The sequence below is a fragment of the Echeneis naucrates genome, chromosome 22, assembly GCF_900963305.1.
Source record: "Echeneis naucrates chromosome 22, fEcheNa1.1, whole genome shotgun sequence".
In the NCBI taxonomy this organism is placed as follows: Eukaryota; Metazoa; Chordata; class Actinopteri; order Carangiformes; family Echeneidae; genus Echeneis; species Echeneis naucrates.
The window spans coordinates 21481942-21508840 of record NC_042532.1 but is presented as its reverse complement, the minus strand read 5'-3'; the positions used below and the strand labels follow the sequence as shown (position 1 = coordinate 21508840).

Sequence of the window (26899 nt, the reverse complement as noted above, 5' to 3'; positions counted from 1 at the left end):
GCATTTTTCAAAATAAAGTTCCTGGTCAGTGTGTTGGTGACTTCCAGCTCTGTTTAACAACATCAGACAAAAATGTCACATTCAGTCGAAATAAGCAGTGTGTGTGTCTTAATCCATTACCCATGATGCAGTGTCACACAGGAAGCTGTATCATGAACCGGCGCCTGAGATCAGCGCTGGTGAGCAGATGACGTCTGACAGTCTGTCAGGAAAACGTGTCACATGTTGTTCCACCGGGGCCGACATGATTTAAGGTGGCATGTTTGAGTTCAACACGCTGAGCGGCGCTTCTGGCTGTGAGGAGACGGACGGGACAGGAAGTGCTGTACCAGATAACGCCACCTGGCTCATTTGCTGGAGGTCTGGAGGAGTCCAGACCTCAAAACGTGGACCAAGATCTGGAGCCAAGTCAAGTCTTTGAACTGGTTGTTGACAAAACTCCAGGATGTTCCCAGTCTCACCCATGGTGGAGGGGTGGAGCCACCGCCGGGTGACTGGGAGAGGGCGGAGTCAGAGAACCTGGGAGGGTCCAGTCGACACAGGAAGGCCCAGGTTTGAACCCAGAGACTGCGGCCTGCTGGTCTACCGTGACGCCGTCCACCTAAAAGTTCAAATACAAAAGGTTTCTTGTGTCTTTGTTCCTGGAAATAAGGCGGAACAAGTTAACTGGTGTTTGTACAGCGTGGACATGGAACAGCAGCTGTTCAGGGTTCTTTCCGTCTTAACTCGAGGCCGGCGGAGACGTCTGGGTGGTGAAATGGGACAACACACACACACACACTAGCTGAGAGTTGTGAGAACATTTTCTCGTGGCCTGGAGGTGCCAGGAGCTCCCATCAAACCACCAACAACTAATTATTACCTTCCTTTCCTTTCTCACTGTGTGTGTGCGCTGGCCCCTGGGGTCCGTTGGTGTACATAATGGCTTTTTGAAGAGATTGTCGGTTTGTAAAGACGTTTGATTGACACCTCCTGATGTCTCAATCCAATTAAAGAGAGAGAGAGTGAGGTCCTTTGTGTACACTAAGTGTGTGTGTGTGTGTGTGTGAGATGGATGAATGAATAATATGAGTGTGTATCCATGAACCAACGCGCCGTCTCAGACACACACAGTGGAAAATTATCCAGAAAAGGTAAAAAGTCCAGTAAAATTTGAATATTTCATCTGATTTTATCCCGCCTAAATTTCCAGAGTGCTTTCGGATGTAAATAAAAGGAAGTTGTCTCTGTTTCATCACAGATCCATGTGACCCATGTTTCATCCATGATCCTCACACAGTCCTTCGTTTTCTCCGTTTCATGTTGGAGAGGTCCGAGTTCTTTGTCTCCTCGTCTCTGAGACGGATTCATCTTCATTCCCCCATGTGGAAAAAAAACAAACAAACTATAAACTAAACTATATCTAACGTCTGAACAATGTGATTTTACGAAAATGTAAAACAAAATGATCAAAAATCAATTCATTGAGGTTTGGGATAAAGTCAAACATATTTCCGTCAGGATTGTAAAAAAATATAAAAAATGTATTATTAATAATGAAAACAAAAATCTGAACAAATAAAGAGAAAAATATTAGAAATAAAAAAATGTTAATTCATGTGGACAAAACTGAAAGTATGATAAAGATTAAAAACATAAAAAAATTGAAAATATTTAAATCAAATAATTAACCAAAATTAAATTAAATTACTGTAACTTAGTCCGGGAGCCAAAAACTATTAAAACATGAAAACTGCACAAATAAATAAAACTCAGAACACATGAAATAAATTCATGTGAATAAACTTTCCCAAAAAATATTTCAGACATCATTCATTTATAATTTTCTTTTAATTACAAAAAACCTTGTGTGTGTGTTTAAATTCTTTATTTTTTATTGTTTTCTTTATTTTCTATGAATTTTATTGGATTTTTTTTAAGATAAATGTAAATTATTTTCCACTGAAACGCTGAGATCATGTTTGTTTTTTTGGCCGGTTCTGTTTCTCTCTGTTTTTCAGTTTGTTGTTTACGTTCTGTGAAAATTATGGTGTTAATCTGCCGTCACAATTTCAAATCAGTATCTCAAAACAAAATGAAATCTCTCCAACTAACCTCAGATACGTGAAATGTTACAGCTGTGTTTGTGTAAAATAAAAGTTACATTTTATTTCTGGTTTCTGGTTAATTTAGAATCAACTTTTTTGTCCCTTAAACTAGAATCTGATATAACTACTTTCAGGTTCAGGACACACACACACACACACACACACACACACTCAGGCCTCTCAGGGTCCTCTATTCAGTCTGAGTAACAAAGCCCGGGGCCTCAACCCAGCATGTCTGAAAAAACACTCTGAGTGTGTTTTGTTAGCGTGTGTGTGTATGTGTGTGTGTGTGTTGCACTAACAAGGTCCAGGCCTCAGCATGATGACGATCTTAACGAGCTGTCTGTCACTCTTCAGCTCTCAGCTCAGACCTCTGTGTCATTAATGACTGTGTGTGTGTGTGTGTGTGTGTGTGTGTCTGTGTGTGTGCGTCAATGGTATAAATGGAATAATGTCTCAGCAGGACAGAAAAAACATTTAGTCTCTTTTGGTGCCACAATGTCAAGGTTTCAATGGCTGCTGTCTCCTTCTGCCTGTGTGTGTCTGTGTGTGTCTGTGTGTGTGTTTGTGTGTGTTTGTGTCTCTTCATGATTTCAGTCTTGTTGATATTTAGAATAACAGATGTTCAACATTGGTGACATCACCACATGTGTGCCCATGATGCTTTGCACATCCATCAGGTTCAGATCGGTCCAGGTCCTAGTCCAGGTCCAGATCCAGGTCCAGGTCCTAGTCCAGGTCCGGATCCAGGTCCAGATCCAGGTCCAGGTCCAGGTCCAGGTCCAGGTCCAGATCCAGGTCCTAGTCCAGATCCAGGTCCAGGTCCAGGTCCAGGTCCAGGTCCAGGTCCAGATCCAGGTCCAGGTCCAGATCCAGGTCCAGGTCCTAGTCCAGGTCCAGATCCAGGTCCAGGTCCAGATCCAGGTCCAGGTCCAGGGAAACCTCAGGATGCTGAGCAGACGGAGCTCCCATCAGAGGAAGGTTGATGATGGAGACAGTGCTGCTGCTGCTGCTGCTGCTGCTGTTGTTGTTGTTGTTGTTGTTGTTGTTGTTGTTGTTGTTGTTGTTGTTGTTGTTGTCAGTCTTGTTGGTTCGGCTACAGCTCAATGAGGCAGAAACACACACACACAAAATACACACTTCTGGTCACACTCCTGCCTTCGTCCTTCGTTGTGTGTGTGTCGTGTTGTGTTGTGTAACTTTGCACTCGATGCATCAACAGAACCTCACGGGAGTCTGTGTGGGAACAACAAACACACACGAATGGATCGATGTGACGAGTGAAATGTAATCTTCTTCAGAGTGTACATGTGTGAATAAATAAAAACACACAAACATCTGCAGACACACAAATTCAACAATGAAAACCATCTGTGAGGATTCAGTTCAAATTTTGACACAACTCTAATTTGTCGATCTCATTTCCTGACGTCAGTCTCCAGTTCTCTGTGTCCTGATTGGGTGGTACAGTCTGTCAGTCACACAGTAGCCCCGCCTCCTTCCACCCCATTAAAACATCACATATTAGAAAATGGTCAAATCAATATCTGAAGTGTGTTTTGTTTGTTTGTTGATGGAGTGTTGGGTTATGACATCAGTGTGATGTCGTCCTGCTGGTTAATCAGCATTAATAAGAGCACAAATGAAAAATTCATGGTGACACAATTAATAAATCACAATTTCAGCTTTTTACGGGATTGTTCATAAATATTGATGCTGTGTGTGTCTGTGTGTGTGTGTGTGCATAATTCATACCAAACTAAAAGGTCACGAAGACGTGACCATCAGAGAGCGTCCTTCAGCTCGGACGGCTCCTCCGGTTGATTATGATTTTGTGTTCTGTTGATCTGATGACATGTTTGTTCATCACTTCCTGTCTCTCTCTCTCGCTTCCTGTTGGTGTCGGACGCCCAGTGGCTCACCTGGTGACACACCTCTGTGGTCTGAGTTTGTGTTTCATGTTTTATCCACTGCAGAATCTCCAACCCCCTCCCTCCTCTCCTCTCCTTTCCTTTCCTCTTGTCCTTCCTCTTCATTCCTCCTCCTTTCTTCCTTTCCTTCCATCTCTCCTTGGCTCCTCCCCTCCTTCCTCCCTCTGCTCAGAGTTTGTGTGTCGTTTTAGAGTGTTTTCATCGATGTCAGGACCTCGGCATCAAACATGACTGCCTCGCCTCTAATTCACTCCCAGGACACCGCGCAGACACACACACACACACACAGGACCTCTCACTCTCTCACACACTTGAATGAAAAGCCGTAACCACACACACAACACACATTTCTTTAAACATACATACACACTTTCACTTCATCCTTGGACACAAACACATAATCCTGACTTGTGAGGACCTTCTACCTCTTTGTTTTTTTTTTATGTTTCATTGTATTTTCTTAAAAAAAAAACACTTGCTGTTTTAACTACAAACTGAATAATCAATTTGAATTTGTTCGACTGAATGAATGTTAAATTGATGTTAAACTTGAATTCTCACCGTGGTCATCTTCAGTGTCTCCTCCATCATCAGATGATCTGTGGAGCTTTTATTTATTTCTCTGTGACAGAATCAGATTTTTAACAAGAAATGTTGATATTTCCATCATTAGAGGCTCGGGGACTGATGGTGACATTTTTAAAAGTGAACACACAACTGGATGAAAAAACAGATGAGCCTTAATGTGTTAAAGTCTGTTTTAGGCTCTTACAGACCAACACAGCTGCAGTTTTGTTGATGTGTGTGTTTGCCGACTCATCATCCTGCTGCAAAACAAATCTGTGTTTCATAAATCAGTCGTGCTCACTGAGTCAGAATAACAGTTTAACTGTAAAAATGTCCAACACAACATAAACAAAGAATCACAATGAATAATAGAATAAAAACACATCTGTAATGTTCTACACTTCATTCAGTCAGTCAAATTAACTCACTGTGTTTATGTCTCACATTTATATATAAATATGTATATGGATATACTAAATATGGAATTTATCAGTTTATAAAATGAGGATGACGACACGTCACATATATACAAAAAGAAAATTAACACAAAAACAGCTGGAAAAAACAGCACAGTCCTCAGAAACAGAGTAACGCACACACACACACACACACACTGTGTGTTTTGCCCTCAGTGTCACAGACTGTGAATTTAATATTGATTCCATAAAGTAGTTTCAGTGTAACATGTCACAGCATGTTAACGTCAGCGCAGCGAGCCGGACGGAGAGGAGAGCAGCTAGCACGCAACACTGCAGGAGGGACGAGGGGGGGCAGAGTCAGAGAGGGGGAGAGGACAGAAGAGGGAAGGAAAGGAAACAAGGAGGCAGGAAGGAAGCTGGTGGAGGAATGTAGAGTAATGTGTTAGGAAGGAGGGAGGAGAGAGAAGGAAACATAACAGGGACAGAGTGTGAGTGTGTGTGTGTGTGTTGCTGATACACAAACATACAAACGAGTTTAAAGCACACACACACACACACACACACTGACACACAGAGCAGATTCCACAGGAGAAACATCCTGAACTGACTCCACATCTTTTAGCTCGACGTTTGGTCTCCACCAGCTGATGGGAGTTTCCAGAAGGACCCCGATGGTTGCAGTGCATCCTGGGAGTTTGCTTGAAGCGTTAAAGATGTCTCACAGCTGAGACGGTCTTCTCTCCTGCTGCAGCTCCATTCTGTCAGATTCTGTCTCCATAATTCATATTTCACACCGTTAAATGACTCACATTTCAACACTGTTTGACACCCGGAATGCTCCGACAATGACAAAAATTTTACACCTCAAACTGAAGTCCCACAATGTCGCCAGCGTTCCTCCCTGATAATGATTAATTGTGGCGTTGGTTCTAAGGAGGGGTGCTAACAGCTGGAGCTAATTGGAAGTGCAGAGCCAATTAGACTGACGGCATTAAAGGTGATGAGACTCATAAACCTGCAGACCTGCAGCGACACAGTCTGAGCCACGAAGGAGGAGGAGCCAGCCTGTCAGGTGACCTCATTGAGACCAGCCAATCAGAGCAGCAGAGTCAGGATGCTCAGGTGTAAACAGGAAGCTCAGGACGTTCTCATTTAGTTGTACTGATTCAGAACGTTTGACTAAAACTATGTTAAAGGTCCATATGGGGTTTTGTATGTCATGATGACTCTGTGTGACCTTTGACCTTCGGACCATGGGGGACCTTTGACCTGTCTTGGACATTTTGGAGATAAACAAATCTATTTAAAACTAAATGATGAACACACACACAAAAAGCCCAACACAGCTCTCCTGATTCTTCCTCCTCTCCCTCCTGTAACAAGCGCCACACCTTCTGTCTCCATGACACCTTGATCGCTCCCCAACCCTCCAATCACAGGCCTCGCCCCATCCTCCCCCCTCTCACCCCGGGCAGTTGCTAAGCGACGCAGCTCTTGTATAATTCATTTACCCGCTGCATGCAAATATGTGGACAATTAACCACTTCTGTTTGCATAATAGATTTGGGAGGGGGGGTATTTAACTCCCGGTTGATCTCATCCTGCCTGATGACACAAAGCAAACGAGAGAGAGAGAGAGAGAGAGAGAGAGAGAGAGAGAGAGAGAGAGAGAGAGCACCAACCAAATAATTTCCCTCTCTCGTTCCAATCACTGCAGCCTCAATACTTTCATTCTCCCTGCATTCGTTCGCTCGTCAGAGAGAAAGAGGAGGAGCGGGACGGCAAATTACCCCGAGTGTATCTCACACACACACACGTGCATGCATGCAGAAACGCTGTAATTACAGCCCTGCACAGCTCAGCCTCCGCTCAGCAGCCATTGATGTGCAGATGAAGATGGCCGCCGCGTGTTTTTGCCCTGAAAGAAAACCATGTTTTGGTTGGGCTCTGTCAACCGAACAGCTGGATTGCCATTTTTCACTCAAATTAGATTTCGGCTGAAGCACCGATGCTGGGGGAAATTAAAGCTCACAACAAGAAGCAGAAGGAGAGAGCTGCCACTTTCTCTCCGTCTGCCTGTTCACGCTCTCCATAATTTGGTACAAAAGACAGTTCAGAGCAGGGCACAGCAGCATTCATCCATTCATCCATCATCCATCCATCATTCATCCATCCATCTGCCTCCTGTCTGCTAAAAACAGGAAGAGATTCTGTGCCTGTCAAACAGGACCCTTTCATAATTAAAGAACCCCAGCTGTATCGCTTTACCGGGCTTTTATAGTGAAAGAATCATCGAATCACACGAAAACTTTTTCTTCTTCACAAAAACTTTTTCCAGAAGAATCCTGTCAGCTGTTCTCCAGATTTAAACTTAACGTGTCCAAAAACGTAGGTACTGTGCGTGACCTCGCGTCTCCTCCTCTGGGGCTGTCACAGGCAGCGGCCCCGGGGCTGCTGGGTAATGATAATAATAGACTGTTGATGGCGTGGTGGCTCTGCCGGCTGCCGTGGACGTGAGTGACAGCATGACAGCTTCTTAATAAAGTGGCGAGAAAGGAGAGGTCAGAGGTCACAGAGGGATGTGAAACGCTCTGTCCACGATTATCAATATAATAAAATCATCATGAATTATTCTGCACATGAAGTCATGAAGAAAACCGCTCAGGATCCAAATGTGATGCTTCCTTTGGTGATGACGATCTGAAGGTCCCGGTTCTGGTCCTGGTCCTGGTCCTGGTGCTGGTCCAGGTCCTGGTCCTGGTCCCGGTTCTGGTCCCGGTCCTGGTCCTGGTCCCGGTTCTGGTCCCGGTCCTGGTCCTGATCCCAGTTCTGGTCCTGGTCCCTGTCCTGGTCCTGGTCCCTGTCTTGGTCCTGGTTCTGGTCCTGGTCCTGGTCCCAATTCTGGTCCTGGTCCCAGTTCTGGTCCTGGTCCTGGTGCTGGTCCTGGTCCAGGTCCCGGTCCTGGTCCTGGTCCTGGTCCCTGTCTTGGTCCTGGTCCTGGTCCCAGTTCTGGTCCTGGTCCTGGTCCTGGTCCTGGTCCCAGTTCTGGTCCTGGTCCCAGTTCTGGTCCTGGTCCCTGTCTTGGTCCTGGTCCTGGTCCTGGTCCTGGTCCCAGTTCTGGTCCTGGTCCCTGTCTTGGTCCTGGTCCCTGTCCTGGTCCTGGTCCCTGTCTTGGTCCTGGTTCTGGTCCTGGTCCTGGTCCCTGTCCTGGTCCTGGTCCTGGTCCTGGTCCTGGTCCCGGTTCTGGTCCTGGTCCCTGTCCTGGTCCTGGTCCCTGTCTTGGTCCTGGTCCTGGTCCCAGTTCTGGTCCTGGTCCCAGTTCTGGTCCTGGTCCTGGTGCTGGTCCTGGTCCTGGTCCTGGTCCTGGTCCTGGTCCTGGTCCCTGTCCTGGTCCTGGTCCTGGTGCTGGTCCTGGTCCCTGTCCTGGTCCTGGTCCTGGTCCCGGTTCTGGTCCTGGTCCCTGTCCTGGTCCTGGTCCCTGTCTTGGTCCTGGTCCTGGTCCTGGTCCCTGTCTTGGTCCTGGTCCTGGTCCCAGTTCTGGTCCTGGTCCCAGTTCTGGTCCTGGTCCCTGTCTTGGTCCTGGTCCTGGTCCTGGTCCTGGTCCCAGTTCTGGTCCTGGTCCCAGTTCTGGTCCTGGTCCTGGTCCTGGTGCTGGTCCAGGTCCTGGTCCTGGTCCCAGTTCTGGTCCTGTTCCCTGTCTTGGTCCTGGTCCCTGTCCTGGTCCTGGTCCCTGTCTTGGTCCTGGTTCTGGTCCTGGTCCTGGTCCCTGTCCTGGTCCTGGTCCTGGTCCCGGTTCTGGTCCTGGTCCCTGTCCTGGTCCTGGTCCCTGTCTTGGTCCTGGTCCTGGTCCCAGTTCTGGTCCTGGTCCCAGTTCTGGTCCTGGTCCTGGTGCTGGTCCTGGTCCTGGTCCTGGTCCTGGTCCTGGTCCCTGTCCTGGTCCTGGTGCTGGTCCTGGTCCCTGTCCTGGTCCTGGTCCTGGTCCCGGTTCTGGTCCTGGTCCCTGTCCTGGTCCTGGTCCCTGTCTTGGTCCTGGTCCTGGTCCTGGTCCTGGTCCCTGTCTTGGTCCTGGTCCTGGTCCCAGTTCTGGTCCTGGTCCCAGTTCTGGTCCTGGTCCCTGTCTTGGTCCTGGTCCTGGTCCTGGTCCTGGTCCCAGTTCTGGTCCTGGTCCCAGTTCTGGTCCTGGTCCTGGTCCTGGTCCCTGTCTTGGTCCTGGTTCTGGTCCTGGTCCTGGTGCTGGTCCTGGTCCTGGTCCCAGTTCTGGTCCTGGTCCCTGTCCTGGTCCTGGTCCCTGTCTTGGTCCCGGTTCTGGTCCTGGTCCTTAAAACACACATCCACTGATCTCTGTCTTTGTCCCCGCTCTGGTCTTTAAAGCTTCCTGTGTCCGTCTCGTGTGTCTCAGGTGGACGAAGCCTCCAGAGACAGAAGAAGGTCATCCATCTCCAGCTGATGAAGCTTTTAGTCATGTTGTCAGGCTTGCTGCAGTTTCCCTGCAGATGTAATCAGCGGTCTGACAGGTGACGACGCCTTTAATCAGAGCCAAAGTTCCTTTTTTATAAGTGTTGGTCAGAAAGTCGGCCTCCGCCTCCTCCTGACCGCAGACAGAGAGCCATGTAATCATCGACGACACCTCCACCGACCGAACGGGGAAGAACAGAAGATACGAAGATGTTTGAGGCGTTTTAAAGCAGGAGTTTACTCGCTCACTCATCTTCATCCGTTTCCGGGTCACGGGTCACCTGAAGCAGCAGAAGAAGAGAAGATTTAAAAGAAGATTCCCAAAATGCAACTCCCAGAAAATTTGAAGCATCAAACTTGGCCACGTAGGTGAAACAGATCCAAAGAACAAAAACTGAACCGCAGCACATCACAAAGAATACGATAACGCTGTCATAGAATAACATTTATTTATTTATTTATTCTTCATTTGGTGTTTCACTCTGAGTACCATCCAAAACGCACACTGATTCTGTGTGTTGTGCTGTAGATGGCAGCAGAGAACAGAGAATGAACTGCACATCAAACCGGTTGGTATTCACGCCGTCTCTGACAGATCCTGAAATCATCATCTTTATATTTCCACCTTAAAAACCATAGAATTAGAAAGTTTTAATAGAACCAGCTTCATCACAGTTTATTTATTTTAAGCTCAGTGGAATTATGTTTTAATGCTAAATTAAATTAAATTTGAAAAAACATGAAATATATAACAAATCTCATATTTATATTAGAAATAATATTAATTCAAAATTTTAAGGTAAGGACTGTAACAATTAAAAAAAAAGAGAGAAATAAATACATAAATGCATTTTTCATATTTTGATTATTAATGTGCTGAACTTAATAAAGTAATATTCTATGATAAACATTTATTTTAGAGATTATTATTGTGTATTATTTACATTATATTTATTATGGTATAAATGATATTTATATGTTTACATATATGATGATCATGAAAGAGGTGGAAATGTTCTGTTATATATGTTTAATGTCTAATATCTAAATAAGGTGTGTGTGTGTTTTTGTGTTTCATTGTGTCTCTGTCTGAGGAGGGAGTTGTGTGTTGTTTATTTTGTGTGTTTACAGTCAGTCGGAGTAAACAACGCCACTGTTGGTTCCTTTTACTTTTACAACAAACAACGAAGCCGGCAGGCTGCTGCTGCTGTCACTGTGTTTGTAGTTCAGACGTCCAATTATTACACAGCACCAACCTTCATCCAATTATTACCCAACACACACACACACACACACACACACACAGTCTATTATCATCTCTCTTTATGTGACGGCGCTGAACAACAAGAATTATACACCTTAATTAACCAGCCAACATGTCAGTGTATTTATAATAACTACTGACACACAGAGAGAGAGAGAGATTCAACAAATCCAACACACACACACACACACACACAAATGTTCTACACAATACACTGTAAAAACAACACATACCAACAGACTCTGAGCTGTAAATAAAACAAACTAGAAAAAAGTAGAATGAAACCAAACCGGCTTTTTATGTCTCATCTGGTTCCAGACGACAACCAATCAGATCTCAGCAGGCAGGATTGACATCACCCGCCAGAGCCAATAGGAGAATCCGATGTAGAGACGTGATTCTACTTACTCTGACTCTGACTGCTTCTGTGTGTTTATCCGTCCATTCTCATCCTCTCTACATCGGACGCTCTTATTGGCTCCGCTGGGTGATGTCACAGACACCATCTAATTTTTCCAAGATGGGGTCCCTCAGAGATCACGACTGGGCCAGCTTTCTTTCTCTGAATACGTCCGTTCAATTGTTTAATTCAGAGTTTTAGGATGAATATTCTTTCTATGCAGATGACTCATAACACAACTTTAACCAAAAAGATGAAATATTTTTGGTTTCTCTTCATCCAGTTTCACTAAATGATTCTTTCCTGAATGTTAAAATAAACTAATTGTCCAAATTAATAATGAAGTTATATTTATATCTGAATATAAATGAAGCGTAACCACTAAAATCCTTTCACACTTTAACAACAGAGTTTTCCTTCCTGTTTTATCATTTTTATGAATATCTTCAGTGCGCTGCAGGTTATTTTTGACTGAAAAAAGATGATCTTGTAGAAAGCAGAGTATAAATAGCATTGGTAATTATTTTTTCTATCGCTCACATATTAAACTGTGACGGGTCACGTGTCATTTAAAAGCTCGTGTTTTAATAAAACTCTGAATCGATAACTGTATGAGAGCAGATTCTTGGTAACGTGTTTGTGAAATGTATTTAACCTGAGTTCACCTCTGAAGACACTCAGCAACAGATAATGAACATTTTAATGGACTAATTCGCTGTTTAAAACACAGACAAGAAAAAATGTGTCTCTGCTGTTTCATCAGTGATTAATGGTGATGTTGATGTTCGGCTTCTGTGACCTCTGACCTTTGACCTCTTTAGTCAGCTTTGCTTCTAAAGTGGAAACTAATCACTTGGGTGGATTTGCTTCTTCACCTCAAGCTTTCTGCTGCCTCAACCTGAGCAAAGACATCTCAGCCCAGCGTCTGAGACCTTTTCAGACTTATTCAGTTTGTGAAGATGATCTGATGTGATTGAGACGTCTTCCATAGAGGGAAACTAAACCTCGTCTGAATGAACATCTCCCTCCTCCTCCTCCTCAGGTGTCTCTCAGGCCATCTGTCTGTTCCACGGGGAGATGCAGGGGGGAGGAAGGGGGAGGAGGATGGAGGTAAATTAACAAGTTGCCACATGTTTCCAGGCTGTGAGGTGAAAGCAGCTCGGCTGCTTTTAATTACACCTGGACGTCACTCCTTAAGTATCAGTGGCACAGAGGGGGGTTAATAAAGTGAAAAACAGACAAGCCAAGTCTCCTTCTCCAATCGTTCATATACAGAAAGTAGAAATGTTGACACAGCTAATCAGCAGTTCTGGAGATCTGAAAGAACTCAGAGTCGACTGAACTAACGACTAACAACCTGAAAACAAACATGTCCGAACTGGAGTGAGCAGGAAGCTTTGTTGTTTTCCAATAGACTTCAACACAGTCTGGCTGAGCTAAAGGTCAGTCGGCTGAGTTCCTCCCGCCTCCAAAACTTCGAAGTTTGTTTTCCTTCAGTGGTTGTTCTCTCCCATTTAATTGGTCTCAGTGTGTTTTTTTTGTCGTATGTTACATTAATTATCACGGCAATCAGCCCTGAGACAATATGGCTTTATTTGTTCCTGCGGGAGTGTGTGTGTGTGTGTGTGTGTGTGCAGCCAGGTGATATTCACATGCATGTTAGATACAGCTGAGCACTTTTATGGCTCATTATAAGCTCTAACAAGGCTTCAGTATCTGTCTGTGGAGCCCACAGGGAGCTCCTGAGAACAGCTTTCCTCACAGGGCAGCTGAAAACACACGGTAAAGAAAACAATTACAGCGAGGCAGTCTTCGTTCTGCTGGATGTCATTAGTCTGCAAACAGTTTTCAGATATTTTTTTGTTTTCTCTCTGCGAAACCTCAAACTCCAGAATATCTCCCCAACAGCAGCAAGTTTTCCTTCAGACGTGCTGATTGAATCCTGCTGGCTACAGACGGACTGACGGTCAACAGCTCAGGCCAGTTTGCGTTCAGCACACAGCACCATTACTTCTGTAATTGGATGATAATGATGATTTCAGCCAGCTGCGTTCAGAGAGAGGGGCGGAGCTGACCTGCTCTGGACTCTCTCCTGATTGGATGGTCCAGTCTGTCAGTCACTCAGTAGCCACGCCCCCACCAGGTGTGTTTCCCTCTAAATGGAGCTTCATTTAAAAAATTAACATCATGTTGTATTTCAGACTGAGACCATAAACTCACCAGGAAGGAGGGACATTTTCCCATAGACTTCAATACAGTCTGACTTCTGTTTACAACCGAGTCACCTCCTGATGCTCAGCAGAATGAAGGATTGGCTGTCTGCTGGAGACAGGAAGTGAGTAAATGTCTGATATTTCAGTGGCCAATCCATCTGCAACCCCAGAGAGGGAAAGAAACTCGTGTTGTACAAACATCTCACACACACACACACACACACACACACACACACACAGACACACACACAGGCTCACAACTGTACCTTCCTATTGAGGAGACGGTTTCATTGAAAAGGCTGTAATATGCAGCAGTGAGACACAGAAGGAGCAGAAGAGTCGGAGGATGAAGGAGAAGATGGAGGAAGAGGAGCAGAAGAGTCGGAGGATGAAGGAGAAGATGGAGGAAGAGGAGCAGAAGAGTCGGAGGATGAAGGAGAAGATGGAGGAAGAGGAGCAGATGGAGGAAGAGGAGCAGAAGAGTCGGAGGATGAAGGAGAAGATGGAGGAAGAGGAGCAGAAGAGTCGGAGGATGAAGGAGAAGATGGAGGAAGAGGAGCAGAAGAGTCGGAGGATGAAGGAGAAGATGGAGGAAGAGGAGCAGAAGAGTCGGAGGATGAAGGAGAAGATGGAGGAAGAGGAGCAGAAGAGTCGGAGGATGAAGGAGAAGATGGAGGAAGAGGAGCAGAAGAGTCGGAGGATGAAGGAGAAGATGGAGGCTCTGAGCAGACAGATAGCAGCTCTTTCAGACACAGTCAGAGCCACAGAGGACGAGCTGAGAGCTGAAGACGTCTCATTCCTGCTCAACTACAAGGCTGCAGTGGAAAGAGTCCAGCAGCCCCCCCTGCTGGACGATCCTCATCTGGACCCAGGAGCTCTGATAGACCAGGCCAAACATCTGGGCAACCTGACCTTCAACATCTGGAACAACATGAAGGACGTGGTCTCCTACAGTCCTCTGCTTCTGGACCCAAACTCTGCTGGTCCAAAACTCATCCTGTCTGAAGATCTGACCAGTTTGAGACGAGGACAGAAACTGCAGCTTCCTGACAATCCAGAGAGGTTCAGTTTGTCCTTCTGTGTCCTGAGCTCCGAGGGTTTTAACTCAGGACGTCACAGCTGGGATGAAGCAGCCAGAACCGTCGACTCCTCAGATACAGGTCTGTGTGTGACCACAACACTGGAACTAAATATCAGAGATGAACGTGTAAAGCAGCTTTAACTGTCTGAAGGTTTTGGTGACAGCGACCTGAGGAGCCAATCACACGCTGAACACTGAACAAAGGTCATTAAACACATACAATACATACATATAAAGAACAACAACAAACATGACAGAGACAGAGAGTGGTGGAACGAGCAGTAGTAATTGGTGTGAGGCTGTTTGGAGGCAGATGAGAGCAGAGTTAATGAGCTGAGTCCAATTAAACAACAACCTGCAGATGAGGACTGAGGAGAGTGGCTGCAATAACACACACACACACACACACACACACACCATTAGTTCATGGACAGATGGAGGCCAACAGCAACATGTAGAACCTCCAGGTCCAGAGTCCTGATCCGGAAGACTCGTCATCACCTCCATCTGTGGGGAGAAGAAGAGTCCTGGTCGGGTTCAGGTCCAGACTTTCCAAAGGCCGAGGAACTTTGAGGAACACACCTGATTGGTCGCATAACCACGGCCTTTTATTTCACCTAATCACAGATTAGTGTGGCAGGTTTGTTTTTCCATTTAACTCTGGATGGAGATCTCATTTTACAGGTTTATTTTTATATCTCTGACTAACTTATTATTATTTTCTATTCACATTTTATTTTTCCGACTCCAGACTTCAGTATCAAATATGGAGGATGAGAACGGACGGATAAACACACAGAAGGAGTACGAGAGTCGGACTGATCCAGATCTGATCAGCTGATTCTGTTTAAGGAGGAATAGAAGCTCCTCTGACCTCTTGGCCCAAGCTGATGGGAGGTCAGACTCCTCCCTCAGCTCAGACCAGGACTGGGACTTTCATCAGACCTGTTATTGACTCCTGTATCTGACACAGAGCACACGCTCTGTGACCGATTATCTGTCCTGACCTCACATCTGAAAGCTCTAATTATTACTGTGTGTGTGTGTGAGAAACAATAAGAGCCTCCGGGAAAGATAACAGTCATTATCCACACACACACTGAGCTTCATTTACAGATAGCAACTGTGGACTTGCCTGCCTCCCAGTGGGCTCTATTACTTTGTGTGTTGGGCCGTTGACACACGGTCTACACACAGACCGACACTCACACAAACATGGGCATTGTGGGTACAGAGGTCGGTAATCAGCAGACAAAAAAGAGACAACGGCAAGAAGAAAACATGAAAACATGAAAACATGCTGCAATATGTGTGTGTGTGTGTGTGTGAGAGAGAGGGGTGCTCAGTGCCCCTCCCTTAAGTTGTTAACTGTAGTCTTCATCATAGAGGAAGCCCCCCCTCAGCAGAGGTGAGTAAACAATGATGACACACTCACACAGGCTGAAAATCAGGCTGCTGTTCATTCATGGGATGGATGGATGTGGGGAAAGAGGGCGGGGCTAAACTAACTTGAAATGATGTCCTAATGGCACGTTAGCATTAGCATTAGCATTAGCACCAAAACTGTGTCAGCCTCTCCCTGTTAGACGGCAGCGGGTCAGTTGAAGTGGAGAGCATCTCCTTCATCATCTTCATTTATTTATTTGTGTGTTGTTGTGTATGCGTGTGCACAATGTTGATAACACACTAACTTATTCTCAGTCGGCTAATGATCGCTGTCTGACACACACACACACACACACAGCCAATTAAAGTTGTTTGTCAGAGAAGGAAAATCATTAAACCTGCCTTGTAAATTAAAATAAATAGACATTCTAAATTTTTTGCTGCAGCCTTCGATGTTTTTGTGTTTAATTCAGTGAGTGTAATTTTAACAAAGTGGCTTCATTAATTGATCCCAAGAGTTCAGAAATAAGAAGAAAGAAAGAAAAAAGCTTTTCTCAGCCGAAGCTGTGAAAAAACACACTTTGTTGATCTTTATACTTTCATTTACTTGTAAGTAAATATGATTATAAATGTAAGAAACCTCTAGTGTTGGTCAAACACACACACACACACACACACAAAGTCATAAATCAAGTGTTTATGAATGTTTTGATAGAAAACAAGTGTCTTCCCCCAGACGACTATTTTATATCCTGTTTGTGTGTAAACAGTGTGTGTGTGTGTCTGTGTGTGTTTTCAGTAGGAGGTCTTTTCTTAAGCACAACACAATCACTCCAACATTCATAACAGGCTGATTGAAGCTGCTGCAGCTTGTTCTTTACTGTTTGTGCACATTCAAGGTGACGTTACGTGTTTATTATCAACAAAAACATCATCAACATCTCGACAATCACAGCAGGTGACAATTATTCTGTAAAAGCCCACAGTTTGTCTTTCTGTTGTTACTCCATCCATCCTGCTGCCTGTTCGAGTCTCGGGCTTTGTGTGTTTTTGTGATTTGTTGTGTTTCTTTCTTTGGTTAAACAACAAATGATTCTCAGCAGGTCGCTCTTTGAACGTTACTCACACCAACTGTTTCCTGTCAGGCTGCTGAGCTGGTTCTACAGGGACCGCCTTCCTGGACCTGGTTGCTAGGCAACAAAAACCAATCTGATGTGATGGTACGGTGGAGACCAAAGTTGAGCTGAATGTCTTATAATCCTTTGGCCTTTGCAGTTAAGTCTTCATGAAGGACCTTGCCTTTTTAGACCTGGTCCCCAAAGGATGTGATGAGTCGTGTATTGAAATCTATGGGAAAATGTCCCTCGTCCTCCCTGATTTATCAGCTCAGTAAACGTTTTCCTGATGAGTTTCTGGTCTCAGTAGAAAGAAAATGTCACACTTATCACAATGAAAATTCAGGAGTCACTCTGACTTTAATCCAGTGTTGTGCGTTTTATTTATTTTCAGTGTTGCGTGAGTATTTTCTCCCAAAGGCAACAATAACAACAGCAGATCCTGAAGTTTCTGAATTATAGCAAACACAGTTTGAAAACTTAACCCGGGGCACACACACATTTTGGTGAAGATTAGGGTGACACTGACGCCCGCTCCTCCTTCTCAGCTGATTCCCCGGTGAGCCTTATGTAAATATTGACGAGCGTTGACGCCTGCAGCCGAGCTGTCAGCTTTTATATTTCATTTCCTTTGACATATGTTGATGAACGCCAAGATGGAAGCCGCACTGCAAAAGGTGACATGTCTCCTGAGTTAAATTTATCCTGTGATGAGAACAAAGGTTACCTGTTTCCTCTGGCCAACATTGAAAATCAAATTTATAAAATGTGAAAATACTTTTTCAATGTATTTTTTTGGAAATGAAAAATATATTTTGTTGTTTGTAAATGTAAATTACTCAGATCCACAAATCCAGTAAGCATTTCAATGAATATAATAGAATGTGAAATGAGTCTGAAGCAGCAGTGAGGCACACACTGAAATCTCTCCAGCAGGTGCAGCTTTTGTCGTGGAAACACAAACAGAGTGAAGGTCGTCTTCCAAAGAAACAGAATCTTTTCTGTTTTCAGTGAAAACCTCTGCAGTAAAATCTTTAGTCTGGAACTGAAGCTGTGAGTTAAAATATTCACCTCCACTAAACTGTCGTTCCATCTAACGGCCATCAGCCTCCAGATGTACTGATGTCTCATTGTGACCGCTGACAGGTGAAAAACACAGATTACCTGGTTACCGTGGATACCAGTCAGTGGGCGGGTAAACATTTAGCCCTGAAGTTGATGGACCAGAAAGAGGGGAACCCACCACCTCCATTATGGAGACAGTCTGAAGCTTTGGACCAAGTCCTGCTGGGTTTACTTGGACCTGAACCTGGTCCAGACCAAGTCCAGGACTTCCAGCAGGATCAGGCTCCCTGTCTGAACAACAGTCAGCATCCAGACCTCCAGGAGGATCAGGATCAGGATCAGGATCAGGATCAGGAACAGGAACAGGAACAGGATCAGGATCAGGAACAGATCAGGAACAGGATCAGGATCAGGAACAGGATCAGGATCAGGATCAGGAACAGATCAGGATCAGGATCGGGAACAGGATCGGGATCAGGATCAGGAACAGGACCAGGAACAGATCAGGATCAGGAACAGGATCAGGATCAGGAACAGATCAGGATCAGGAACAGGATCAGGAACAGATCAGGATCAGGATCAGGAACAGGATCAGGAACAGATCAGGATCAGGAACAGGATCAGGAACAGGATCAGGAACAGGATCAGGATCAGGAACAGATCAGGAACAGGATCAGGAACAGATCAGGATCAGGATCAGGAACAGGATCAGGAACAGGATCAGGAACAGATCAGGATCAGGATCAGGAACAGATCAGGATCAGGATCAGGAACAGGATCAGGATCAGGAACAGATCAGGATCAGGAACAGGATCAGGATCAGGATCAGGAACAGATTAGGATCAGGAACAGGATCAGGAACAGATCAGGATCAGGATCAGGAACAGGATCAGGATCAGGAACAGGTGGTCTGAATGTTCCGGCTGATCAGTTTATGGACAGAAATGTGATTCAGAATAAATAAGTATGTATTCATGTAAAACAGTTAGATATATACAGTTAAATCTGGATCTACTGAGCAGTCACGTGTATTTAAATCCACAATGTGTTTTGAAGTGACACCATTTCCCAGATGTTACTTTATTTCCCGTCACCTTTTGCAGCGTTGTTATGGAGACGTGATGCTGTCGGGGAGGCGACAGTCTCAGAGATAATTAAATAAAGACTGCTTAGTAATTTATTCCAAAGTGTTGCGGTGGAACATATGTCGTGAGAAAAATGTTGTTTCTCCTGAGGGGGCCTTTTGTCTCCGTCTCGTCAAAATGCTTTAAAAATAACTAAATTAGCTACCGCAGGTCTGAGCCCGAAGCTTCTGGTGAGGAAAACAACAAACCTGATGATGGAACCCTCATTGCCATCCCCTTTATTAACGTAACAAAGACGTTTCTCTCCTGGAAGGATGAATGAGACACCTCAGTTCTCATCAGTGCATTCTCTAATTAAAAAATGTAAACTTAATTAGGGCAGCACGGTCTCACAGTGGTTCTCCCTGGTTCCAGAGGCGTCCTGTTTGGGCTCATTGGTGACTCTAAACTGTCTGTAGGTCTGACTGCACACCTGTCCAGGTGACTCCGCCCCTCGCCCAGAGTGAGCTGGGATTGGCTCCAGAAGCCCCAAACACCCAACAAACACACACCGCCAACTGAACAAATCAGGTCAAAGTCATGAATCCACAGTCTGTTCTCTGATTGGATGTCTTTGGGTGAAATGCACCTTGGGAGTCACAGCCAGATATTTGCACTGATGACTGAAGGGGAAGCGTTTAAAGCGAGTGGCGGGGGTCCTGATTGGACGGTCGGGAACAATCCCATCGTTCTTCCTGTGAGGGAGAGCAGCACACATGGCGTCTGAGCAACGCCACGTGTTTGTGTCTGTGTTTTTTGTCGAAGTGAGGTACAACTTTGGGAAAATGTGAAAGTAATTAGGACAAACTGCAACATGCGGGAGGTGTGACCTGTGACCCGCAGACTGACACGTTTTGGTTTCCTGCGGTGTGTCCCGGGCCCCTCCTACCGCTGCCCTCTGAATACTGTTGTACCTCACCACACGCCGGCGTCGGCAAACTTCCTCTCAAAACATTTGCACAACAACATACAACAACGACACCAAGTTTGCTGGGAAGAGACGGCGGCTTTTTAGCACTTTGCAGCGTCGCACACACCCCACGGTGACGGCGATCGCACCCATGGAGGGAGGAAGGGCTGTAAAAATGGATCAACGGGTGGTGGGTGTCAAATCTGTCAGAGCGTGTGAGTGTGTGACTGAATGAAGCTTTATTGATGTATGAGTGTGAATGAACAGTGTGTGTTCATGTTGCCACAATGGTGTGAACGACTGTGTGTGTGTGTGAGCGAGAGAGAGGTGTTGCAGGAAGTCTCATCATTCTGAGCATGCTCAGTGCAGCGAGTCCGACCGAGGAGTCACTGCTGAGAAAAGTCAGACGTTTAGACACTTTTTTTTTAACGAGATGATTTGTGGAACACGTTGTGCGACATGTCATGTTGTGTTTTTCTCTGTTGTTGGTTGTGACAGTTTAAAGTACATTTGTTACAGTACATTTGTTCTCTGTACTTTAACTGTCGCACACTGACTGAATTATACTCGATGTGTTGTTATCTCTGATCTTCACACATCAAACTGGAGAGCTGGAATCACAGACTCCGACACTGAGGGCTAAATCCTGCTGCTGCTGGAGGGGGCCACACCGACTTTGACCTTTGACCTCTGAAGGGTTACTGCAAGTGAATATTTGTACCAAATCTGTAGAAGTTTGATGAGAGTGTTTCAGTGATGTGCTCCATTTGCTTGTGAGGTCACAGTGACCTTACCCTTTGACCTTTTGACCGTTGTTGAGCGACTGCTCCGGTCAGGTTGTATTGCAGTCTATGGGAAAATGTCCCGCCTCCTCCCTGATTTATTATCTCAGTAAACGTTTCTGCTCTCATCCAGAGTTTTAGGCGGCTGCGGCTGATGCTGACTCTTGTCCACCTGCATCAGGATGGCTGTCTCTCAGGATCCACCAAACCTGGATCGGTCCCACATGGACACACAACATGTTGTTGCTCAGTGTTGCCTCCACTGTGAGATTATTTCTGCTCTGCAGACGAACGCCGTGCAGGTCAAGCTCGGAGTGGGAGTGTTTCCTGACAGCCGACGGCTGACTCACTTCAAAACATGACTCAGTCAAAGACTCTCCTGATGCTGCACACACACTCGTTGTCCAACTCGATATCAAACGACCATATTTTTCTGGGTTGCAGAGTTGAAGTCATTTAAAATCACCCGATGAAGTGAAAATGATTTGGCATACTTTTACACTCAACCTTCCACTTCCTGTCCAGCAGTGGACCCGCAGCTCACACTTTGGGAACGGCTGCTAATCAATAGCAGCTACTTCATGCGATCTTCTCATAAAATGTTTAAAGATGATCGCACTGCACTTCCTGTTTGTGGAGTCATCTGATCTGAAGGCCTCCATCTGTTTCCTGTCTCTCATCAGGCTCATCAGGTTGGACATCCTCTGTTCCTGATTGGACGTTATTTTCTCCTGTTTCCATGCAGCTCTTCTTCATCTCTTGTTAAATAATTTTTTGTTGTGCTGTTTTGTTTTGTAAAAAAAGGCACGAAGTTGAAGGGGACAATAAACATTTTTATGTATCTGTATATTGAGTCGACTCCGGGTTGTCACTGCAGCGTGTCGTCTGCATAAAGCTGACCGCGGTGTGGACTCCAGCTCCGGTGGTGACCAATAAAGTTTCCAGCTGAAGCATCATCTGCTCTGACTCATCACCATCGGACTGTTTTAACAAACACTTCTATAAATAAAGCGATTACTCCACATTGTCAGCCTGGGCGGATCTGCAGGGAGCTGAACCCTGGCAGCATGAATCACCGACCAAGAAGACGGAGTGTCTGATGATTTCAGAGGTTTGAATGTGAAACTTGGAGCTGCAGCAGGAAGGGGGATTACTGCTGGATGTCACTGCCACTCTGCAGGATGAAAATTTAATCTCTGCCAGAGTAAATCACTTCCTCCAGATTAATCTCTCTTCATGCAGCACCTGGATTAATCCAGGAAGTGATCTGGAGATGATGTCTGAAATCATAATGAAGCCTGTTTTATAAAAATCTTCTGCTTCTGATTTAAATTTTCATATTTCAATGTCACGCAGAACGAAGGTGTGAACTGACAGGCAGCATTAAACGGATTCAATGTGATCTGAAGAAATAAAGTCACATCAGGTCGCTGAGTTTACCAACCGTGTGTTTTTTTGTTTATTTTTAACACATTTATATTAAAGTATTTCATTTGAAAGATATTTTATATCCTAGTACATTTCACATATTCACAAGTAATACATTTATGATAAATAAGATCAGATTTGATATTATTTGATTTTAAACGACAATATTCAGTTGTTGGTATACAATTTATGATAAGATCAATAATAATTAGAAAGCACTGACTGACCTGACACACACACACTAAACGCCACAATGCTGGCAGCATCACTGGTCATGAAAGGTTGAAGTGTGGGAGGCCTGACAAGTGTGTCTTTTCAGTGTGACGATATATTAATATATCTGCATGTGTGTGTCTCTGCGTGTGTGTATCTCCTAGCAACTGACACATTTCAGCTGAGCAGCGCCTGCTCTTCGATTCAACAGGTGTGTCATAAATACTGATGGATGGATGGTAGAGCTCATCCAGGCTTGTATTTGTGTCCATGTCTCTGTCAGTGTGTTTGTGCTTGTGTCTGTGGCGTCCTTGTTCTTGTTGTGATTGGCTTTGCTGTTTCCATAGCAGGAGAAACAGACCAATCAGAGGGCTGGAACAAGTCTGGTTACGGTAAAGGTCAGGAGGTCACCATCTTAATGTGGATAAGGTCAGATGATCTGCCTCCTTTCTCTCAGTTGTCCCATCAACCTCAGGTGATGTTAAAGGTCCAGACAGTCTGAAGGCAGAACTCCATCTGGATCAGGTCCAGGTTCTGTCTCAAGAGAAATGCTGAGTCTGGACTTCCTGAACTCTGTGACGTCATTCTCTTTGCTTCGCCCTGCTTCTGAAGCTCCGCCCCCCTGCACTTCGGTTTTTCGGTGTTTTAGCTGAAATCTGCTCTGTTTTTATTGGACCAATCAGAGGCTCAGATGCTCTCCTCTGATTGGCTGGCTGAGCTGTTGTCCCCAGAGCTGCAGACTGTAGATGGAAAACTAAAACTTCCAAGTTTTAGTTTGTGATCTTTAAAGATGAAAGTTTGTTTCCAGTCCAGCTCTGTGAGTGGACTTATGGTGGATGACAGAACGAAGTGGGCTCAGACCTCCATGTGGAAGTCAGAGTCCGGATGAAACCATCTCGTCCTTCAGGAGGGTTCCCTCTCTCCTCCTCCTCTTCCTCTGCAGCCTGTTGACGTCCTCTCCTGCTTTGAGTCTTTTCCAGTTTTTTTCTGCGCCTTTTTCTGAGTCGGGAGTTTTCGTGCGTCCGCGGCTCCGCGCCTCCCCCCCCCCCCCCCGCCGGCTGCAGCACCTGGACCCCCCCACCTCAGCCAGCCACCGGCCGGTCTCTGCTCGTCGTCGTCGTGACCGCTCGTTGTTTCCCGGCAGGTCCGATCCTGATCCCGCTCCGGACCGGGCTCTTATGAGTGCGCCTCCGCTGATCCGTGCGCCCAGCCCGCTCCCGTTCCCGGGGGGGACCAACAGCCCCAGCGCCGGGGGAGGAGGGGGGGTCATCTCCTTCCACATCCAGATCGGTCTGAGCCGGGAGCCGGTGCTGCTGGACGCCGCGGAGCTCAGCCTCAGTCAGGTCCGGGAGGTGGCGTGCTCCATCGTGGACCAGAAGGTAACAAGTCCGGGTCAGACCGTCTCAGTCTGGGGGGGTAAAACCTCAGGTGTTTGGAGGGGTGAAAGGTCACAGCGGTGTTTGGCTCTCTGTCTGATTTCGAATTAGAGCGAATCACTTTGGTTTTTCATCCTTCTGTGTCTGACAGATCCAGAATCATCTGATCCTGTCTGATCAGTTCAGACTGTAGGACGGAGAAGCCACACCGAATTTATAAAGCTGATATAAAACTGTGTACAGCAGAATAACCAAAGAAAAGTTCCTCTCATGTGTTTGGGTTGTTTCTGCTCATTAATGATGAAAAACCAGCTCAAATATCTGACTGTCTTTATTCTGTCAACACAATAAACTCAGAAACATTCAGGACTGATCCAGAGACTCTGATTGGCTGTGACATCACCCACCGGAGCCAATAGGAGCGTCCGATGTAGAGACGTGACTCTTGACGTCACAATCAAAGATGGAGGATGATGATGGACGGATAAACACACAGAAGGAGTCAGATGTGATCAGCTGATTCTGTTTAACCATCAGAGAGCAGCTGATGGAGGAGGAGCCAATAAAAAGTTTTCCATTGTGGATGTGCAGAATAAGACTGCGAGCTCCATGTTGGTCTTCATAGAGGATGTGCTTCCACAGCCAGAGCCGTCAGCGTGAATATTCAGTGATGTGTGTGAATAATGAGGACGACGCCGTCAATACAAACACTCACTGATGACACAACTTTGACCTTCCTGACCTCAACTCTCACCTGGCTCCGCTTTCAAAAAAGACCAAATTTTATTTTGAATTCTTTCCAAAAAGGCAAAGCAATGTGCCCCAACTGGTGACCTTTGATCTCAAAACAGTTTCAGGATGAGGATCAGGAAACAGCAGGTCCAGATCGAAGTGAAACTGTGAAGGGTTCAGGTGGGTGTTGATCTGGACTAGGGGAGGAGCTGGGTTAGGGTCAGGATGTCAGGATGAGACTGGTTCAGGATTAAACAACAAATGAAAATGACTTTAGTCGAGATCGGATTTGAGTCTTGAAGGGGATTGGACTGGATCACAGCAGGAGTCCAGACTGAGATGAACTGGGCCTGGACCAGAACGAGACCACTAGAAACCAGATTTGGAGGAGAAGGAGGTTCTGACCTGCTCTGTGCTCTATTCTGATTGGATGGTACAGTCTGTCAGTCACACAGTAGCCCCTCCCCCTAATCCATCCCCTGATGGGTCGAGTTAATGATCATTTGGTGTCTTCATGCTGCTTCACACACACACACACACACACACACACACACACACACACACACACACATACCTGGAACCTGAGAGCCAAGATGCTAACGGCTTGACAGTGTGACACACACACACACACACACACACACAGCTGTTGATAAAGTGTTTTCACTCTGTAGTGTACGACAGGCCAGTTTTCAACACCTGTTCACACACCCAACCTGTGTGACATCGCTCACAACATGCAACACTTAACACTTCAAATGGCACCAAATGAACTGATTAACAAGGGAAGGTGTGTGTGTGAGAGAGAGAGCACTACATGTTGAACAAACTCTACACAAACTTTACACAGATGAATGCCTCATGTCTGTATTCAGCCACTACAGTCCACATGTGCTGAGTCTCTGTCAGGACGCTGGAGGACCAGCTGGTCCCGGGTGGACCCAGGTGGACCTGGGTGGTCCCAGCTGGTCCCAGGTGGACCCAGGTGGACCCAGGTGGACCCAGGTGGTCCCAGGTGGTCCCAGGTGGTCCCAGGTGGACCCAGGTGGTCCCAGGTGGACCCAGGTGGTCCCAGCTGGTCCTAGCTGGTCCCAGGTGGACCCAGGTGGTCCCAGCTGGTCCCAGGTGGACCCAGGTGGACCCAGGTGGACCCAGGTGTCCTGGGTTGGCCATTGGCCCAGATGTGAACCCCACCCTCTTTGGCTCACCTTGTCCTCATAAGCTCCAAAGAAATGCACACCTGGATCAGTATCAGGATCTGAACAGTTGTACAGAACATTACATCAGTGAAACGGGCTGAGAGATGCGTCACGTTTCCATGGCAGCTGTGAACGGTCTTGGTGTCTGTTTTGGTGTCCATGGTAACAGGACAGAGCAGACACTTCCTGCTGCGTCACATTTATTCTTAACCATCTCAGCAGCTGCAGACGTGTACTTCACTTCTGTGTGTTCATCCGTCCATCCTCATCCTCCATCTTTGACAGTGACGTCCAGAGTCACGTCTGTATTTTGGACGCTCCTATTGGCTCCGCTGGGTGATGTCACAGCCAACCAGAGAGTCTCTGGTTCAGTCCTGAATGTTTCTGAGTTTATTGTGTTGACAGAATAAAGAGCAGAACTGCTGATCAGATAAAGACAGAAACGACCCAAACACATGAGAGGAGCTTTTCTTTGGAGAAGGAAACATTCAGAGTTTTTTCTTAGTTCTTGTTTTCTGAGGCTGAAGTGATCAGACAGGATCAGATGAGTCTGAAGATGAAGTTTTTAAAAAAGGGTCCCACAGACTTGATGTGACTCTCAAAGAGTTAATATATTTTTGTGTGAACATGAATGTAGTCGGTCCAGCAGAGACAGGAACGTCTCTAACCCCGGTCACACACACACCTCTGGCTCTCAGTAATAATAAAGCTGTGTGTTCTGTGTTTCTGTTGGTAGCGGGTTCTTCTTGTTGCCTGGCAACTGATGATGATTGCGGCTGTGAAGTGTCCTTCTGAGGGCCATTATGAGAGATGAACACACACACACACTGTGAATGAAGCAGAGAACAGATGTGTGTCTCATTGTTCTCTCTCTTTCATCTTCACTTTTTTCATCCATTCACGTCTCTCTTCCTGTTTCTGTTTGAACTCAGACACTCTGATGACGTTCACACTTTGTAGAGAAACTCAGTTCTCCAAACGTCTCTCTGTTTTGTAATTCTGAGCAGAGATTGTGTGCAGACTGAAACACGGAGCAGCTGAGCATCAGAGCTCCGTCTGTCAGCAGATCAATCTGGACAAGAACCGTCATTTTAAAGGTCCACATTTAAAAAAGGGTTCTTTGTCAGACGTATTGAAGTCTATGGGAAAATGTCC

At 45.8% G+C, this 26899-nt stretch overlaps 2 protein-coding genes across 3 annotated transcripts in view; both read left to right on the top strand.

The window, feature by feature from the left end:
- Window positions 1-2747: 2747 nt before the first annotated feature.
- Window positions 2748-24009, top strand: LOC115036255 (nuclear factor 7, brain-like). Its single transcript, XM_029494378.1, has 5 exons — window positions 2748-2849; window positions 13758-14496; window positions 22788-22869; window positions 23585-23819; window positions 23968-24009. Exons 1-5 carry the CDS (start codon window positions 2748-2750, stop codon window positions 24007-24009), a joined length of 1200 nt encoding a protein of 399 aa, XP_029350238.1.
- Window positions 23672-26899, top strand: part of prkd1 (protein kinase D1) — an 18691-nt gene continuing 15463 nt past the window's right edge. The window contains exon 1 of one of the 2 annotated variants that reach the window (XM_029493681.1): window positions 23672-23819. The gene's annotated coding sequence lies outside the window, so the exon portion shown is untranslated. The remainder of the gene's footprint in view (window positions 23820-26899) is intronic. The other variant, XM_029493682.1, reaches the window with a different exon arrangement.